Below are 19,827 nucleotides of genomic sequence, written 5' to 3'. Positions count from 1 at the left end.
CAAAAATCCATCCCTCCCATAATGCGATTGCTGCTGCTCCCCCCCCCTCACCAACGTACAACATAGAGCAGTTGAGCTCTGCAAATAGCTGCTGGATTTCACATTCTCTTCAACCACTACCAGAATTCACAAGACATGCATTAAAAATGGTTCAGGTCTTGGATGGTTTCCAATGGGTAAGAGATCGGCTCCCACTGCAAACCTTCTACCCTATGGAAGTGGTTATTTCAAAATCAACCCCATACAAACAATAGAAACATCATTAGAGTCCATTACCATCATGCAGTAATGTGCTGTTCATATTACTGGACTAATAGCTTTAGAGGCCTGAACTAACAATCCAGAAAATACATATTCAATTCTCACCAGGGCAGTTGGAGAATTTAATTTATGTTTAAAAAAGCTGCTACTAGTATAAAGTGACCATGAAGCTGTCAGATCATAAAAAAAACAGCTAATTCATTAATGTCCTCTAGGGAAGGAAACCTCACTTCCTCACTTGGCCTATGACTCCAGTCCTACAGCAACATGATTGACTCTTAACCACCCTCTGAAGTGTCCATTGCACAACAGCAAAAAAAAAAAAATCAAAACTCATTCTCAAGGCAACCAGGAATGGGCAAACCTGTCCAATGACACCACCATTCCAAGTACCAGTACGTTAAAGTCAACGTAGGATGCACATGGAAAAGTAGTTAACAATCAAAAATATAGAGCAATTTTAGGTCACATAACCTACTTTACACAGAGTTTACATTGTCAGACGGAAAGATGGCAGCTTGGTAAAGCAACCTTCCCAAATCATGTATCTATTTACAGGATATAGTGATATTCTTCTAAAATATTTATATAATGCAGATTTCATTTGTACATTTCAATTGCTGTATTTTTACTGAGGGCAATTCACTTTGTAAAAGATAGTTAGTTTATCATCTAGCCTATTCTGTTACCATCTTTGAGATAGATGGATTCAGTTCAGGTCTGCATATCTAAGAGATCAAGTGAGGAACAAGGTTACAGTAATTGAATTGCGCAAGACCAGACAGTTTCCATTTAATTCAAATGGGATATTTGCAATGTACAAGAGACAAAGTGATATTCCATCACAGAAAATTGGCATGTATTTTCCCCACAGACAATTTGGAGATCAGAAAAAAAAAGTTAAAGTTGCAATATTTAAATGCACATTTAACTGGCACTAAAAACAAAACAACTGAAAATGTACAAAACAACTGATAAGAATGTAATTCTTCTACATTAGAATGAAATTTGCCTTAACCTTTAACTTACACTAAAAGCAATCTGACCTCTGTTATAAAAGCACTTTTACAGACTAGTTTGATAAAGATAAATATTTTTAATGCTATCTTACGGTAGGGCACACTTGTGCTAATTTTATTCAGCTGTTGCAGGCACAAAACAAATTGGGGAAAAAAGTTCTCTGGATTAAACTCCTTTGAGTGCAATTGAAATCTGATGTACTGTTCCTATGGAAAATTTGGCAGCATAAATTTTAAAAGTGCCTTTAAAAAAAAAGTTCACTGCAGTGGCTGGCCTCCTGTGAAGAGGGAGGTTATAGCCTTGCAATCTGAAGTAAATATCACTATTTCTTCAAAACAGCTTTAGTTCCAAGAACTACCATTACTGTCACTAGAACAGTATATGGGGTGTAGAAGCTGCAGCTGAATAGTAATACAGCACCTGCTCATGCTTCAGCTCAGAAAAACCACAAAGACGTTGGTAACTCTGTGCAGTAAGGCTTGTGGCAGTTCTTTTAAAAAAAAATCCTTTACTCCATAGTGGAATGGGGCGTTCCATGAACACCCTGTAGCCTCTGACCAGGACATTTTGCGCGAACTGTTTGTGCACTTTCAACCAGCTAATTCAAAACACAATGAGCATATGCATGGAAACAGACTACCCGTTTAACCTCTATTGCAGTACAAATACCCATAAACGTTTAAAAAAAAAGTATACCTTGAAAATTTCCAGAAGAGTCTCTTTTTTTATTTCAAGCCTCTCAAATGGTTGCTTATCCTTCATAATACGCTTACATAGATTTTCTAGAGCTGGAAAATCATTGCTGGAGACACCTCTGTTATAAAAAGATTTTTTTTGTAGTAGAAAAGTCAAAAAATGTGATTACCATTTAACAGAGAACTAAAAACAATGAATAAAACAGATTAACTGAAACATACCCTTCTTCCAAGAACATGTCATAATAAAATCCATTTTCAATTGGCGGTCCATAGCAGAGACACCCTCCCAAGATTCGTTCCATGGCCTCTCCCAGTATATGGGCACTAGAATGCCAATACACCTAGCACACAGAAAAATCATTCGGAATAAAACCAACATTGTACAATGACAGAGAAATCTACATACATTTTAATGGACATTTCCTGGTTCAGACTCTGCACTGTTCAGTAACAATTCTTCAATCCAATTAGTTTAAGAGATACACAGTTGCTTGCTCTGTTAACACGTCTCAGTTCCCCTGCAGAGAGCACCACACCATTTTGGCTCTCGAATTTACAGCAGGTTCCAGGGCAAAATCCATAGAGAAAGTGCGTGGCCAAGAGTACATGTAACAAACAGTCAGTGCAGCTTGTTCACCCCTGACCATAAAATTCAGCCCATCAGGTTTTCCAATTGCTGGATTGCAACTCATTCAAAATTTTATGAACACTCAAGTCAGGGCTAGAACTGGGTTGGTTCATGCTAACTAAAAGTTTTGTAGAAACATACAAAATAAAGCCTGCTGCACAAAATCTCTTGCATCAGTCAGGTTAGGGATTCAGGCTTGGTTGAGTTGTGCCTTATGTTGGCTTTCTTTAAGTGTTGCACTGCTACTTCAGGTCAGGCCAGGGATCAAGGTTTTAACTTTTATTGGGAGTAAACGATTACCTAATTATTTGACAATTTTGATTATTTACCATGAGGGAAACCTGTTAATTATAGATTATTGATGCTTCATCACAGTTGTAAACACTGACTACTTACAGCCTGAGCCTCCTCATCCTCAAACTTAAGCAGTGCTAGACTGCAGTCTTCTTCCAGTGGTCGATCCAGGTCCCAAACCACTCCATTTACTTTAGCAACAACCACATTGTCGGCCAAACCCTGACTGGATTAAACACACACAAACCAAATAAAATGGTGATATACAAAAATAAGCAATCTCTTTAAATGAAGCAACAATGCTTGCATCAATATAATGCTTTCTATATAGAAATGCCTTCACACAATGAATTATTTTTTGAAATGTACTAATTATCTATGCCAACAGCATTCTGTCAGTGAAAAAGGAGGCAAGTGACGAGTTTAACTGAGGTTTTGATGGCCAGGAATCAAAAAAGACAAGAACACCATCAGGAGGTATGGGGGAGAAACTAGATGGCAGAGTACAGATCATAGGAGGTAAGCCTGGACAGTAAACTGATACCAAAGTTTCTTTTTTTATTTCAAGTCTCTCAAATGGTTGCTTATCCTTCATAATACACTTACATAGATTTTCTAGAGCTGGAAAATCATTGCCGGAGACACCTCTGTTATAAAAAGATTTTTTTTTGTAAGAGCTTGGGCCACAGGGAAGAAACCTAGTATGCACATTTCCTAATTCCCATTGGCAATCGTAATGGCAGGCTAAGCAGCAATGCTTAGTAGCATTATAAATTGTACAATGGTTGCCAAACTGAGGGGAAAAAGTGGTGGACCAAAACATTAAGAAGCATTTTGAGAAGCCATTTGATGCTGCAGCAGAACAAAACCCTGGTTAGACCCAACGTGGAGTACTGTGGGCAGTATATCCTTAGGAAGGATATATTGCACTTGGAGGGAATGCAACGTAGGTTTACAAGAATGACACCTGGACTACAGGGGTTAAGTTACGAGGAGAGATTACACAAATTAGGCCTGTTTTCGCTAGAATTTAGAAGGTTGAGGGGTAATCTGATCGAAGTCTTCAAGATACTAACAGAAAAAGACAGGCTAGATAAAGATAAACTATTTCCACTGGTTGGAGATTCTAAAACTAGGGGGCATAGTCTAAAAATTAGGACCAGACTGTTCAGGAGAGATGTTAGGAAGCACTTCTTCACGCAAAGGGTGGTAGAGGTTTGGAACTCTCTCCCACAAACAGCAGTTGAAGCTAGAACAGTTGTTAATTTTAAATCAGAGATAGACAGATTTTTTGTTAAGCAAAGATATTAAGGGATATGGGCCAAAGGCAGGTATATGGAGTTAGGCCGTGGATCAGCCATGATCTCATTGAATGGCGGGACAGACTCGAGGGGCTGAATGGCCTACTCCTGTTCCTATCTTCCTATGTTCCTATTCCAAAAAACCGGCACGTGACCAAATCAGAATCTCAATTAATAAACTTGTACACCAAATCAGGTGGAAGAAATCTGAATGGAGTTTGTGTCAATAAATTTACATATCAAATCAGAATTCACAGTACAGGAGACTATTGAGGCCAGGTAAATCATTAGCTGCCCCTCTCGCTACATCATTTTGTATTCTTCCTTTTCAAATAAATATTGAAATTTGTTTTTAAACGGGGTTTTTGTCTTTGCTTCAATAACCAATTATGATAATGCATTCAATTGATCTTAGAACTTCAATCCTCTTAGTTCTCCCTATTTCAGAGAGAAAAGCCACAATTTTGTACACCCCTCTACAACTTTTACTTCCCCTTCCAGTAAATCTGACGTTTTCCACAACTCCAATATCCTTTTCAAAATGGAGATTTTTACCAGTTCTACTGCAATACAGTAATAAAACAAACATTCAATACAGGCATGAGTACTCTACCTAATTCCACAGGCAATCTGGTAAGGAGTACTTTTCCACGAGTCTCCCTGTACTTGTTTACCATCTGGCAGAGTAACTGTTATTTGTTTGCTCTCTTTCATAGCATGCTCTGCTAAAATAGAATCACTTTCTGCTTTGAGTTTGTTGTACAGTTCAAGGCGTTCATTAATAAAAGCCGGCCACGGATCCAACTAAAGGGAGGAGGAAAAAAGTTAAAATTACATAATTATGTCAGTTGCCTTCCAACATCACTTCAATAAGAAACAAGCAGCCATGCTTCTCTTCTTTCTGGTACATTCATTTGTTGCGATACAAAGAATAGCACTGTTAAGCAATTGAGAGCAGGTTAGGCATCTACTTTCCATTAGCTCCCAAGGCTACGGGTCTGTAGAGCTTGGACCAAAATGGCAGAGCGCACAAACATTCTGTTCAAGGTTAAACATTAATTAAATTTAAATTATACCAGCTGCTGTGGTGGGATTTGAACCAATGACCCAAGGGCATCAGCCTGGGCCTCTGAATTACTAGTCCAGTGACAGTACCACTACGCCACCATCTCCCCTGGTCAAATATATAAACCTTACAGCTGAAACTTAAAGTGCCAGCCCTGTCAGCTCAGTTTATGGGTTCAGGTTCCACTCCAGAACTTAAGTGTGGACACTCCAGGTAAAGTACAGACGGAGTACAGCATTGTCAGAACATAAGAAATAGGAGCAGGAGTAGGCCATTCGGCCCCTCAAATCTGCCCCACCATGCAATAAGATCATGGTTGATCTGCCCCAGACCTCAACTCCTCTTTCGTGCCAGCTCCTCATAGCCCTCAACTCCCCGATATTTAAAAAATCTATCTACATCCTCTTTAAATAATTTTAGTGGCCTAGCCTCCACAACTCTCTCGGGTAGAGAATTCCAGACATTCACTACCCTCAGAGATGAAATTCCTTTGCATCTCAGTTTTAAATGAGTTGTCCCCTTATTCTGCAACTCTGTCCCCTAGTTCTAGATTTCCCCACTAGTGGAAACATCTTCTCAACATCTGGCCTGTCAAACCCACTTATAAGCTTGTACGTTTCAATAAGATCACCCCTCATTCTTTTAAACTCTAATGAATAAAGGCCTAACCTGTTTAGCCATTCTTGATAAGTCAACCCCTTTATCCCAGGAATCAGCCTAGTGAATCTCTTTTGAACTGCCCCCAAATGCCAGTATATTCTTTCTTAAATACGGGGATCAGAATTATACACAGTACTCCAGGTGTGGCCTCACCAACACCCTGTACAGTTGTAACAAGACTTCCCTATTTTTAAACTCCAACCCCCTAGCAATAAAGGCCAAAATTCTATTTGCCTTCTTAATTACTTGCTGCACCTGCATGCTAACTTTTTGTGTTTCATGCACAAGAACACCCAGATCCCTCTGTGCTGCACTTTTTTGGAGTCTCTCTCCATTTAAATAATAGTCTGTCTTTTGATTCATGCTACCAAAGTGAATGACCTCACACTTTCCTACATTAAACTCCATCTGCCAAATTTTTGCCCACTCACTCAACCTATCTATATCCCCTTGCAGATTCCTTATGTCCTCATCACAACATGCCCTCCCACCTATTTTTGTATTGTCAGCAAATTTGGATATATTACACTCTGTCCCCTCCTCCAAGTCATTAATATAGATAGTAAATAATTGAGGCCCTAGGACTCCACTAGTTAGATCTTTCCAACCTTAAAAAGACCCATTAATCCCAACTCTGTCTTCTGTAAATTAGCCAATCATCAATCCATGCTAATACATTACCCCCATTACCGAGAGCTTCTACCTTGTGCAATAATCTTTTATGTGGCACCTTACTGAATGCCTTCTGGAAATACAAATACACTACATCTACCAGTTCTCCTTTATCAACTCTGCTTGTTATATCCTCATAGAACTCCAGCAAATTTCAGATGAGATGTTAAATAGAGGCCCTGCCATCTGTTTAAGTGGATGCAATAGATTCTGTGGCACTCACTTCTTTGAAAAACAGCAGCAAACTCGCCTAAACAACATTCATCCCTCAACCAATACCACCCAAAAGATTAACTATTCGTTCATGTCATTGCTGGTTGTAGGACTTGGCTGATGCACAAATCTGCTGGCAGGTTTCCTGATAAAATGACTGTAGCTGCACTTCAGAAAATAACGCTGCAGCAATTTGGGACACCCTGAGGATGCGAATAGCACTATTTTTTTTTATTCATTCATGGGATGTGGGCGTCGCTGGCCAGGCTAGCATTTATTGCCCATCCCTAATTGCCCTTGAGAAGGTGGTGGTGAGCTGCCTTCTTGAACCGCTGCAGTCCATTTGGGGTAGGTATACCCACAGTAACGTTAGGAAGGGAGTTCCAGGATTTTGACCTCACGGCGATATAGTTCCAAATCAGGATGGTGTGTGACTTGGAGGTGGTGGTGTTCCCATGTATTTGCTGCCCTTGTCCTTCTAGGTGGTAGAGGTCGCGGGTTTGGAAGGTGCTGTCTAAGGAGCCTTGGTGCATTGCATCTTGTAGATGGTACACACTGCTGCCACTGTGCGCAGGTGGTGGAGGGAGTGAATGTTTGTAGATGGGGTGCCAATCAAGCGGGCTGCTTTGTCCTGGATGGTGTCAAGCTTCTTGAGTGTTGTTGGAGCTGCACCCATCCAGGCAAGTGGACAGTATTCCATCACACTCCTGACTTGTGCCTTGTAGATGGTGGACAGGCTTTGGGGAGTCAGGAGGTAAGTTACTCGCCTCAGGATTCCTAGCCTCTGACCTGCTCTTGTAGCCACGGTATTTATATGGCTACTCCAGTTCAGTTTCTGGTCAATGGTAGCCCCTAGGATGTTGATTGTGGGGGATTCAGCGATGGTAATGCCATTGAATGTCAAGGGGAGATGGTTAGATTCTCTCTTGTTGGAGATGGTCATTACCTAGCAATTGTGTGGCACGAATGTTACTTGCCACTTATCAGCCCAAGCCTGGATCTTGTCCAGGTCTTGCTGCATTTCTACACGGACTGCTTCAGTATCTGAGGAGTCACGAATGGTGCTGTACATTGTGCAATCATCAGCGAACATCCCCACTTCTGACCTTCCGATTGAAGGAAGGTCATTGATGAAGCAGCTGAAGATGGTTGGGCCTAGGACACTACCCTTAGGAACTCCTGCAGTGATGTCCTGGAGCTCAGATGATTAACCTCCAACAACCACAATCATCTTCCTTTGCCCTAGGTATGACTCCAGCCAGCAGGGGGTTTTCCCCCCGATTCCCATTGACCTCAGTTTTGCTTGGGCTCCTTGATGCCATACTCTGTCAAATGCTGCCTTGATGTCAAGTGCAGTCACTCTCACCTCACCTCTTGAGTCCAGCTCTTTTGTCCGTGTTTGAACCAAGGCTGTAATGAGCGGCCCTGGCGGAACCCAAACTGAGTGTCACTAAGCAGGTTTATATAAATATAAATGAAGTACTTTTTTTTAAAAAAAGGAAAGAGGTGGGACAGAAATAGTGTAGCAGTCAATTGTGACACAGGAATTAAATGCAGCACAAACATTTACATTTATAATATATTTATTAAAGTTTGTGGTGCTCACTTACTGCATGATCATTCAGCACAAAATATATTCCCACCAAGTAACTTTGCCTTATTTCCTAATTCAGGAGACTCAGCATTAAGCAGTAATGAACAATGTTGTTCAATCTTACTGTTCTATTCATTCTCAAGCCCCCGTTTGAGTCAGTGGGTAAAAATGTTACGTGTCAAAAAATTAGGACTTCAGGCCCCTCTCCAGTGGTTCAGCACATGATCCAGGTTGACAGTACTCAATAATGAGCACTGCATTGTTGCAACATGCCAGCCTTCAACAAAGTTATTAAACTGAGGTTCTATGTGGCTGCTCTGGTAGTTCAGGCAGATATTATGCATCCTTTGGCAGTATTTGAACAGCAGGAAACTCTCTCTTGGCCAACATTCCTCCTTATTAAAAAGATTAACTGGTTGTTTATTTCATTGCTGTTCATAGAATGCTGCAGGAAAAAAGAAGAAAAACTTTCATATTTACATAGCGCCTTTATGTAATATGTTCTCAGGCACTTCACAAGAACATTATAAAACAAAATATGACACCAAGCCATATAACAACACATTAGGGCAGATGAGCAAAAACTTGGTCAAAGAGATAGATTTTAAGGAGCGTCTTAAAGGAGGAAAGAGAGGCAACAAGGCAAAAGGATTTAGAAATGCAATTCCACAGCTTAGGGTCCAGGCAACTGAAGGCAATGCTACCAATAGCAGAGCAATTAAAATAGAGGACACTCAAGAGGTCAGAATTAGAGGTGTGCAGGTACCTCATAGGGCTGGAAGAGATGAGAGACAGGGAGGGACAAGGCCATGAAGGGATTTGAAAACAAGGATGAGAATTTTTAAAATCGAGGCATTGCTTATATACATTTCCACAAGCATAGGATGTTCCAAACTGTTTTACATGTAATGAAGTTTCTCTTTGAAGCCACTGTTGTAATGTAGGAAACATGGCAGCTAACTTGCACACAGCAAACTCCCACAAACAGCAATGATAATGACCAGATAATCTGTTTAAGTGATGTTGATTGAGGAATACATATTGGCCAGGTCACCAGCGATAACACTCCTGACTCCTCTTCGATATACTGTCATGGGATCTTTTACGAGTACCTGAGAAAGCAGATGGGGCTTAGCTTAACATTTCGTTCGAAAGATGGCACCTCCAACATTGTGGCACTCCCTCAACACTGCTTTGGAGTATCAGCCTAGAAAACAACTGCCACAAATCAGTACTGATTAATGGAAGCACTGCAGTGATGGAGAGAGGGGATGTCCCGGAGGGTTCAAGGATAGAATCTATTTGGTTAGAGCTAAGGAACAAAAATAGGTGAAAATATATTGCTTGGTGTAGTTTATAGGCCAACTATTGGGAAAGATGTACAGGAACACATTTTCAAGGAAATTACGAGATGCAAGAATTATAGAGTAGTATTGTAGGGGATGTAGTAGTAATGTAGAGTATAATAGGGGACTTTAATTATTCGAATATACACTGGGACAGTAGTAGTGTAAAGGGCAGAGAGGGGCAAGAGTTTCTAGAGCATGTTCAGGAGAATTTTCTACAGCAATATGCTTTCAATCCAACAAGAAGGTACTGCTAGACCTGATTCTTGGGAATGAGGTAGGCCAAGTGCATCAAGCGTCAGTAGGAGAACATTTAGCGGATAGTATCATAAGATTTAGGTTGGCTATGGAAAAGGACAAGGAACAATCCAGAGTAAGAATAATTAACTGGGGAAAAGCGAACTTCAATGAGATAAGAATGGATCTGGACCAGATAAATTGGAATCAAAGATTGGCAGGAAAATCGGTTGCTGAACAATGGGTTACCTTCAAAGAAGAGATAGCTCAGGCACAGTCAAGGTATATTCCCACAAAAGGGAAGGGTGGGGCAAACAAATTCAGAGCTCCCTGGATGACGAAAGAGATAGAGATTAAAGAAAAGCTTACGAGAGAGAGGTCAGGTGGATAATACAGCAGAAGACCAGGCCGAATATAGAAGGTTCAGAGGGGAAGTGAAAAAGCAAATATGAGAAGCATAGAGAGAATGAAAAGAGACTGGCAGCTAACATAAAAGGGGATCCAAAAGTCTTCTAATAGGCATATAAATAGTAAAAGGATGGTAAAAGAAAAAGTGGGGCTGATTACAGACCAAAAAGGGAATTTACACCTGGTGGAAGGGGGCATGGCTGAGGTATTAAATGAATACTTTGCATCTGCCTTTACCAAGGAAGAAGATGTTACTGTGAAAGAGGAAGTAATTCAGACACTTGAAGGATTTAAAATTGATAAAGGAGGTGGTATCAGATAGGCTGCCTGTATTTAAAGTTGATACACCAAGACTAGATGTGATACCTCCAAGGATACGGAGGGAAGAGAGAGTGGAAACTGCAGAAGCACTGGCCATAATTTTCCAGTCTTCCTTGAACTCAGGGATGCCAGAGGACTGGAGAATTGCAAATGTTACAACCTTGTTCAAAAAAAGGGTGCAAAGATAAGCCCAGCAACTACAGGCCAGCCAGCTTAACCTTGGTGTGGGGAAACTTCTGGAAACAATAATTCGGGACAAAATTAATAGTCACTTGGACAAATGCAAGTTAGTTAAGGAAGGCCAGCATAGATTTGTTAAGGGAAAATCATGTTTAACTAACTTGCTGTAGCCTTTTGAAGAGGTAACAGAGAGGGTTGACGAGGGTAATGCTGTTGATGTGGTGTACATGGACTTCCAAAAGGCATTTGATAATGTGCCGCACAATAGACTTGTGAGCAAAGTTACAGCTCATGGGATAAAAGGGACAATAGCAACATAGATATGAAATTGACTGCGAAATACAAAACAGAGTAATGGTTAATGGATGTTTTTCAGACTGGAGGAAGGTTTGTAGTGGAGTTCCCCAGGGGTCAGTGTTGGGACCCTTGCTCTTCCTGTAAATATATTAAGGCTGCATTTGCTGACAATGCAACCACTAGATGGCGCAGTACTGACACATGCACAAATACAGCCTCATCCACTGAAACGTCACTGCAATGTCTCAGGCAGCTGCCAGTACTAAAGATGACGATGCTCAATTTGTCACAAAAAGCAAACGCAGCCTTAAACCCAAATCCCCACAGCGGCTGTGATCGCCGCCTCCAACCCAACCCCAATAGCACCCGCTCCCTCCTACCATCGTGCTTCGCCGCTCCCTCCCGCACCCCTCTGCTCACCGCACACTACCCGTCTCACCGCTTCTCCCGTCTCACCGCTTCTCCCCCCTCAGCCACTCGCTCCCCGCCTTGCCACTACTTTCCCTCAGCCACTGGCTCCCGCCCTTGCAGATTCCCCACTTCGGCCGCTCACTCCCCACTTTCCCCCACCCGCGCCCCACCCAACCGCTTGGCCGCACACTCCAGGCCTTGCCGTTTCCTTCTTCTTGGCCACTGACTCCCACGTTGCCCCATCAGCCCTCAGCCGCTCGCTGCCCGCCTTGCGGCTTCAACGGCTCATTCCCGCCTCCCCCACTTCTTCCAGTGGCACAATGGTGAGTGATGGGCCGAAGGGGGAAGCACCAAGGCTGGGAACGATCGGCCGAGGAGTGGAGGGGCAAGGGCAGGAGCAAGTAGCTGAGAGGGGGAAGCGGCGATGCAGGGAGCGAGCGACCGAGTAAGGGAGAGGCGAGGGCGGGAGCAAGTGGCCGAGAAGGGAAGCAGCGACAGCAAGCGGCCGACAGGGGGAAGCTGCGGCGCAGGAAGTGAGCGGCTGAGAAGGGAAGAAGTGAGAGAGAGTGGCTGAGATGGGGAAGCTGCAACGCGGGGAGCAATCAGCCAAGAAAGGAAGCAGCGAAAGCGAGCGGCTGAGGGAAGGACGCGGCGAGGTGGGATGGAGCGGGAAATTGAAAGCGGAGATTGAAGCAGAAATGGCAGGAGGGAATGGGATATTGGGGAGGCGGTGGCGCAGTGGTACGGTCACTGGACCAGTAATCCAGATTCCTAGGCTAATGCGCTGGGGAAATGAGTTCAAATCCCACCACAACAGATGATGAAATTTGAATTCAATTAATAAATCTGGAATTTTAAAAAAAAGCTAGTCTAGTGGTGTCCATGAAACCAGTGTCAATTGTTGTAAAAACCCATCTGGTTTACTAATGCCCTTGAGGGAAGGAAACCTGCCTACAGCAATGTGGTTGACTCTTAAATGCCTTCTTGGACAATTAGGAATGGGCAAGAAATACTGTCCTAGCCAGCAACACCCACATCCCATGAAAGAACAAACAAAACCTGCTCGGGGGAATGGAGCCAGCGATCACGGCTATTGAAGGGTGAGGATGTCATTGCGTGGCGATATCAGCGCGCGCATTCACACTGGCAAGCTGGCAAATGTTCGCACGCACTGATGACATCTGCAACCGTTCTGCGTGTGCCCTGTGTTGTCAGGAGTCACTTTGATATATCAATGACCTTGGTGCGCAGGGCACAATTTCAAAATTTGCGGATGATACGAAACTTGGAAAGCATCGTGAACTGTGAGGAGGTCTAGAATTTCAAAAAGACAGACAAGTTGGCAGAATGGGCGGACAAGTGGCAGATGAAGTTCAATGCGGAGAAGTGTAAAGTGATTCATTTTCGTAGGAAGAACTCGAAGAAAGGGTACTATTCTAAAGGGGTGCAGGAGCAGAGGGACCTGGGTGTATATGTGCATAAGTCATTGAAGGTGGCAGGAGAGGTTGAGAGAGGGGTCAATAAAGCATGCAGTATCCTAGGCTTTGTTAATTGGGGCATAGAGTACAAGAGCAAGGAGGTTATGTTAAACTTGTATAAAATACTGGTTCAGCCTTAACTGGAGTACTGCGTCCAGTTCTGGGCACCACACTTACGGAAGGATGTGAATGCATTGGACAGAGTGCAGAAACTATTCATGTTTCCAGGGATGAGGGACTTCATCTACAAAGATAGACTGGAGAAGTTGGGACTGTTTACCTTGAAGAGAAGGCTGAGAGGAGATCTGATAGAGGTATTCGAAATCATGAGCGATCTGGACAGAGTAGATAGGAAAAACTGTTCCCACTCGTGAAAAGATCAAGAACGAGAGGGCACAGATTTAAGATAATTGGCAAAAGCAGCAATAGCGACACGAGGAAAAACCTTTTCATGCTGCAAGTGCTCAGGATCTGGAATGCACTGCCAGAATGTGATGGAGGCAGATTCAATTGAGGCACTCAGAAGGGAATTAGATAGGTATCTGAAAAGGAAGAACGTGCAGCATTACGGGGAGAAGGCAGGGAATGGCACTAAGCAAATTGCTCTTTTGAAGAGCTGATGCGGACGCGATGGGTCGAACGGCTGCCTTCTGTACTGTAACAATTCTGAGATTCTGCGAAATACACTTATACCAAAAAACATCATAGCACTTCAAAGTAACTAGGCACATTTGAAGTGTTTTGAGACATTTAATGGATACAGTAAGGTGTGATATAAAAGCAAAGCTTTCTTTCTTTAAAAATTATTTTGAAGCTAGTTATTTCATAAAAAGTATGAAAATAGACTGATGCAATAAAGAGATGATCATTTTGTGGCATGTGGTGCAGTGTGGTCACACCGAACTTAATACAAACAAAAAAGACTGAATGGCAAAGAATTTCATAACCTGAATCAGAAACTAAAATGTCAATGGCCCAATAATTGTCAACAGTTGCATTCTAGCATAGTTTTTGTTCTGTACAAAAGGTAAATACAAATAATTCTCACCTCCGTTCTCTCTGTATCACCACCTTCTTTAATACTTTTCTTCTTACCTCCTTTGTGTTTCTCAGATGTAACTTTATGCTAAAAGCACAGAAAAAAATCAATATCTAAAGAATGCGCTGTGCAATAGAGGGAGATCCTGCCTTAAGTATCATGATGAGTATCAACAAGCTACAGGATTAGTTACATGGAGGATATCAGAGCATTACACCTATTACTACCAATTACATATTGACCAAGTTATCACATTACAGTCAATTATGAGGGTAATTTGAGTCTTAACAGTATAACTATTCATTATTTGTACAATTTCAGTGAGTTGCTATTAGTTAATGGTGAAATCAAAGTGTCTTCCACCAATGGTTTCCCAGAGTTCTCAACCCCAGATTTCATTTCTTTGCCTGCATGTGGGTGATTCTCAGAACTTCTGGCACAACAACAAAAGCAAATGTCCTCAACGACTGGGGATCCAACCTTTACAAGGTAAATACAACTACATTTGCAGACCTTACACGGTCTATGCACTCAAAGGAAATAGACTAGCAGGGCTACATGGATCGAGCAGGGGATTGGAACTGTCTGGATAGCTCTACGGAGAGCCAGCATAGACTCAATGGGTCAAATGGCTTCCTTCTATGCCAAAATTCACTCGATGACTAATAGTCTAAACCCTCCAGGACCACCTCTAACCAGAGTTGGCAACTTTACCTTCAGCTCATGCGATGATCGAGATAGTTCGAGTACTTTAGATGGGTCTGTTTTTGTCCAGTGTGTGCAGGAGGGTTTTCTGACACAGTATGTAGACAGGCCAACCAGGGGCGATGCCACATTGGATTTGGTACTTGGTAATGAACCCGGCCAGGTGTTAGATTTAGATGTAGGTGAGCACTTTGGTGATAGTGATCACAATTCGGTTAGGTTTACCTTAGCGATGGGCAGGGACAGGCATATACAGCAGGGCAAGAATTACAGCTGGGGGAAATGAAATTATGATGCGATTAGGCAAGATTTAGGATGCGTAGGATGGGGAAGGAAACTGCAGGGGATGGGCACAATCGAAATGTGGAGCTTATTCAAGGAGCAGCTACTGCGTGTCCTTGATAAGTATGTACCTGTCAGGCAGGGAGGAAGTTGTCGAGTGAGGGAGCCATGGTTTACTAAAGAAGTTGAAGAGCTTGTCAAGAGGAAGAAGGAGGCTTATGTTACGATGAGACGTGAAGGCTCAGTTAGGGCGCTTGAGAGTTACAAGCTAGCCAGGAAGGATCTAAAGGGAGAGATAAGAGCAAGGCGAGGACACGAGAAGTCATTGGCGGATAGGATCAAAGAAAACCCTAAGGCTTTCTATAGGTATATCAGGAATAAAAGAATGACTAGAGATAGGTTAGGGCCAATCAAGGATAGTAGTGGGAAGTTGTGTGTGGAATCGGAGGAGATAGGGGAAGTGTTAAATGAATATTTTTCGTCAGTATTTACAGTAGAGAAAGAAAATGTTGTCGAGGAGAATACTGAGATACAGACTACTAGGCTAGATGGGATTGAGGTTCACAAGGAGGAGGTGTTAGCAATTTTGGAAAGTGTGAAAATAGATAAGTCCCCTGGGCCAGATGGGATTTATCCTAGGATTCTCTGGGAAGCCAGGGAGGAGACTGCAGAGCCTTTGTCCTTGATTTTTATGTCGTCATTGTCGACAGGAATAGTGCCGGAAGACTGGAGGATAGCAAATGTTGTCCCCTTGTTCAAGAAGGGGAGTAGAGACAGCCCTGGTAATTATAGACCTGTGAGCCTTACTTCGGTTGTGGGTAAAATGTTGGAAAAGGTTATAAGAGACAGGATTTATAATCATCTTGAAAAGAATAAGTTCATTAGAGATAGTCAGCACGGTTTTGTGAAGGGTAGGTTGTGCCTCACAAACCTTATTGAGTTTTTTGACAAGGTGACCAAACAGGTGGATGAGGGTAAAGCTGTGGATGTGGTCTATATGGATTTCAGTAAGGCGTTTGATAAAGTTCCCCACGGTAGGCTATTGCAGAAAATACAGAAGTATGGGATTGAAGGTGAATTAGTGCTTTGGATCAGAAATTGGCTAGCTGAAAGACAGAGGGTGGTGGTTGATGGTAAATGTTCATCCTGGAGTATAGTTTCTAGTGGTGTACCGCAAGGATCTGTTTTGGGGCCACTGCTGTTTGTCATTTTTATAAATGACCTGGATGAGAGTGTAGAAGGGTGGGTTAGTAAATTTGCGGATGACACGAAGGTCGGTGGAGTTGTGGATAGTGCCGAAGGATGTTGTAGGTTACAGAGGGACATAGATAGGCTGCAGAGCTGGGCTGAGAGATGGCAAATGGAGTTTAATGCGGAAAAGTGTGAGGTGATTCACTTCGGAAGGAGTAACAGGATTGCAAAATACTGGGCTAATGGGAAGATTCTTGGTAGTGTAGATGAGCAGAGAGATCTTGGTGTCCAGGTACATAAATCCCTGAAAGTTGCCACCCAGGTTAATAGAGCTGTTAAGAAGGCATATGTTGTGTTAGATTTTATTAGTAGGGGGATCGAGTTTAGGAGCCACGAGGTCATGCTGCAGCTGTACAGAACTCTGGTGCGGCCGCACCTGGAGTATTGCGTGCAGTTCTGGTCACCGCATTATAGGAAGGATGTGGAAGCTTTGGAAAAGGTGCAGAGGAAGTTTACTAGGATGTTGCCTGGTATGGAAGGAAGGTCTTACGAGGAAAGGCTGAGGGACTTGAGGTTGTTTTCGTTAGAGAGGAGGAGGAGAAGAGGTGACTTAATAGAGACATATAAGATAATCAGAGGGTTGGACAGGGTGGATAGTGAGAGCCTTTTTCCTCGGATGGTGATGGCAAACACGAGGGGACACAGCTTTAAGTTGAGGGGTGATAGATATAGGACAGATGTCAGAGGTAGTTTCTTTACACAGAGAGTAGTAGGGGCGTGGAACGCCCTGCCTGCAACAGTAGTAGACTCGCCAACTTTAAGGGCATTTAAGTGGTCATTGGATAGACATATGGATGAAAATGGAATAGTGTAGGTCAGATGGTTTCACAGGTCGGCGCAACATCGAGGGCTGAAGGGCCTGTACTGCGCTGTAATGTTCTATCTATGTTCTATACTACAATTCATCAGTATGGCTGGGTTAAAAAGAGTAAAACCAGTCAAGGTTCTCACTCCTAAAACACATTTAGAAAGCTCTGCTGAAAGTACATACATGTTGACACTTTTCACCCAAAGGGTGGTGGGGGTCTGGAACTCACTGCCTGAAAGGGTAGTTGAGGCAGAGACCCTCAACTCATCCAAAAGAAGTCTGGATATGCACCTTCGTGTCAAATTCTGCAAGGCTACGGACCAAATGCTGGAAGGTGGGATTAGAATAGGTGAATTGTTTTTTGACTGGCACAGACACAATGGGCCAAGTGGCCACTTTCTGTGCCTTAAGCTTTCTATGATTCTACACTGTGATTTGTCTTACAGGTGAATAAACAGTCACCACTCCCTGCCACTCCCAACAAATAATCACTACAAGATGATGTACAAGACACTACAGAAGACAGAGCAAACTATAAGTAAAACTGCACCCAGACTGAAGTATTGATCCCTGTCAGCATCACTGAAGCACCAGATTTGTCATCGTCTTAGGCAGTCCCTCAGGAACCCACACCAGGGTTGTGGGCCCTTAGGTGACTGAACGGTTCAATTATGGAATCGCACACTCTGCCACAGGTGGGGCAGGTGGTGTTTGGTGAATGGGATGCTCGAATTTCCGAACACTCCTTGCACTTGGTCGCTGCCTGGGCGTGTCAATGTTGTTCGAACTGGTAGACACCTTCACGGATGCTTCCTCTCCATTTTGGGTGGTCTCAGGCAAGAGATTCCCACAAATCAGTGGAGATGTCACAATTTTTCAGTGAGGCTTTAAGGACATCCTTGTAGCGTTTTCTCTGTCCTCCTGGTAGCCTCTTGCCATGACGGAGCTCGGAGTAGAAAGCTTATTTTGGGAGTCTTGTGTTAGGTATGCGGACGATGTGGCCCACCCAGCGTAACTGACTAGCCATGACGAGTGTCTCGATACTGGGAATGTTGGCCTGAGAGGGAACACTGATATTGGAGTGCCTGTCCTGCTACTAAATTTGCATGAACTTGCACAGGCACCACTGGTGATATCTCGCCAGGCCTTTGAGATGTCTGCCGTACAGTGTCCATATTTCTGACGCATACAAGAGGACAGGTAACACTGCGGCCCTGTAGACCATGAACTTGGTGCCAGATTTGAGGTCTTTGTCTGTACCAGAGCTGTAGCCGCTGCGGACCAACAATCCTGGTCCAAATAGGTCACCAAGGAGCGGTCAATATCGCTGCCACAGCTCAAATGGTTCAATAATGCACAGGAAATAACCAATCATTTCTAAGCTGCAGCGCTGACAGTAACTGTCCCTCACTCCACAGCTCCAAGTCGCAGTGGGAAGCACAAGGCAGCCAACCCGGAAAAGGGTCGCTCCAACTAGCGAACTCAGTAAGAGGGGCAAGGAGCGAACCCCCTATACAGCCGGCTGCTACCGGAAACAGACAGACAGGCTTCGGATACCAGGCCCTGGCCCCGCACTCACCTGACCCTCCACATCCATAGTCTCCAACTTCTCGGCCTCCACCACCCACTGCTCGGCTGATGCAACAACCGAAATCGCTCAGAACACGCGAAGTGACGACACAGAACACGCACGGCCGTCACGACACACGTGATCCGGGACTGAGCACGTGATATGCAGCGAGTGTCAATCATTTGACATCTTCATTCCCACTGTACTTGAGCTGGCTTAAAATCAGGAGGCTGGCCAGTTTGATGAGGCTCGGTGGTGTTTCAAGTTGCTGTTGCAATACAATGAGTTTCTATTGCAATTCACTGACAGTAAAGAAACGATAGAGGAGCCCTTACACTGCTGGATGTATTCTATGGGCCACCAACTAGTAGGAAAGATATAGAGGAACAAATGCAAACAAAATTACAGAGAGGTTATTATTGGGGGTGGGGGGGCATTAATTACAGAATCACAAAATTGTTACAGCACAGAAGGAGGCCATTCGCTGTGTCTGTGCTGGCTCTCCAAAAGAGCAATTTACCGAGCACCACTCCCCTACCTTCTCTCCATAGCCCTGAGCGTTCTTCCTTTTCACATAACAATTCAATGCCCTCTTGAATGCCTCAATTGAATCTGCCTCCACCACACTCTCAGGTAGTGCATTCCAGATCCTAACCACTCACTGCATGAAATTTTTTTTCCTCATGTCACCATCGCTTCTTTTGCCAATTAATTTAAATCTCTGCCCTTTTGCTCTCAATCCTTCCATCATTGGGAATAGTTTTTCACCATCTACTCTGTCCAGACCCCTTATGATTTTGAATACCATCAAATCTCCTCTCAAGTTTCTCTTCTCCAAAGAAAATAGTCCCAACTTCTCCAATCTATCCACATAATTGACATTACTCATCCCCAGAACCATTCTCGTGAATCTTTTCTGCACCGACTCTAATGCCTTCACATCCTTCCTAAAGTGTGGCAGCCAGAACTGGATGTAATACTCCAGCTGAGGACAAACAACTGTTCTATACAAGTTTAACCTAACCATTTGCTCTGGTACTCATTGTCCAAATTAATCAAGCCTAGGATACTGTATGCTTTATTAACC

General features: G+C 43.3%; 1 protein-coding gene across 1 annotated transcript in view; it reads right to left on the bottom strand.

Moving 5' to 3' along the window:
* tars1 (threonyl-tRNA synthetase 1) overlaps positions 1 to 18,859 on the bottom strand; it is a 45,584-nt gene extending 26,725 nt beyond the window's left edge. The window contains exons 1-6 of the mRNA XM_068032744.1: positions 18,750 to 18,859; positions 14,134 to 14,211; positions 4,816 to 5,006; positions 3,004 to 3,127; positions 2,199 to 2,320; positions 1,978 to 2,095 (exon numbers count right to left, since the gene is read on the bottom strand). Coding sequence (XP_067888845.1) covers positions 1,978 to 2,095; positions 2,199 to 2,320; positions 3,004 to 3,127; positions 4,816 to 5,006; positions 14,134 to 14,211; positions 18,750 to 18,767 — 651 coding nt within the window. The 5' untranslated portion in view covers positions 18,768 to 18,859. The remainder of the gene's footprint in view (positions 1 to 1,977; positions 2,096 to 2,198; positions 2,321 to 3,003; positions 3,128 to 4,815; positions 5,007 to 14,133; positions 14,212 to 18,749) is intronic.
* Between the last annotated feature and the right edge of the window lie 968 nt (positions 18,860 to 19,827).

The sequence above is a fragment of the Heterodontus francisci genome, chromosome 1 (genome assembly GCF_036365525.1).
Source record: "Heterodontus francisci isolate sHetFra1 chromosome 1, sHetFra1.hap1, whole genome shotgun sequence".
Classification (NCBI taxonomy): Eukaryota; Metazoa; Chordata; class Chondrichthyes; order Heterodontiformes; family Heterodontidae; genus Heterodontus; species Heterodontus francisci.
Note: the sequence above shows the minus strand (reverse complement) of the source record. Positions and strands in the feature narration are given on the sequence as shown.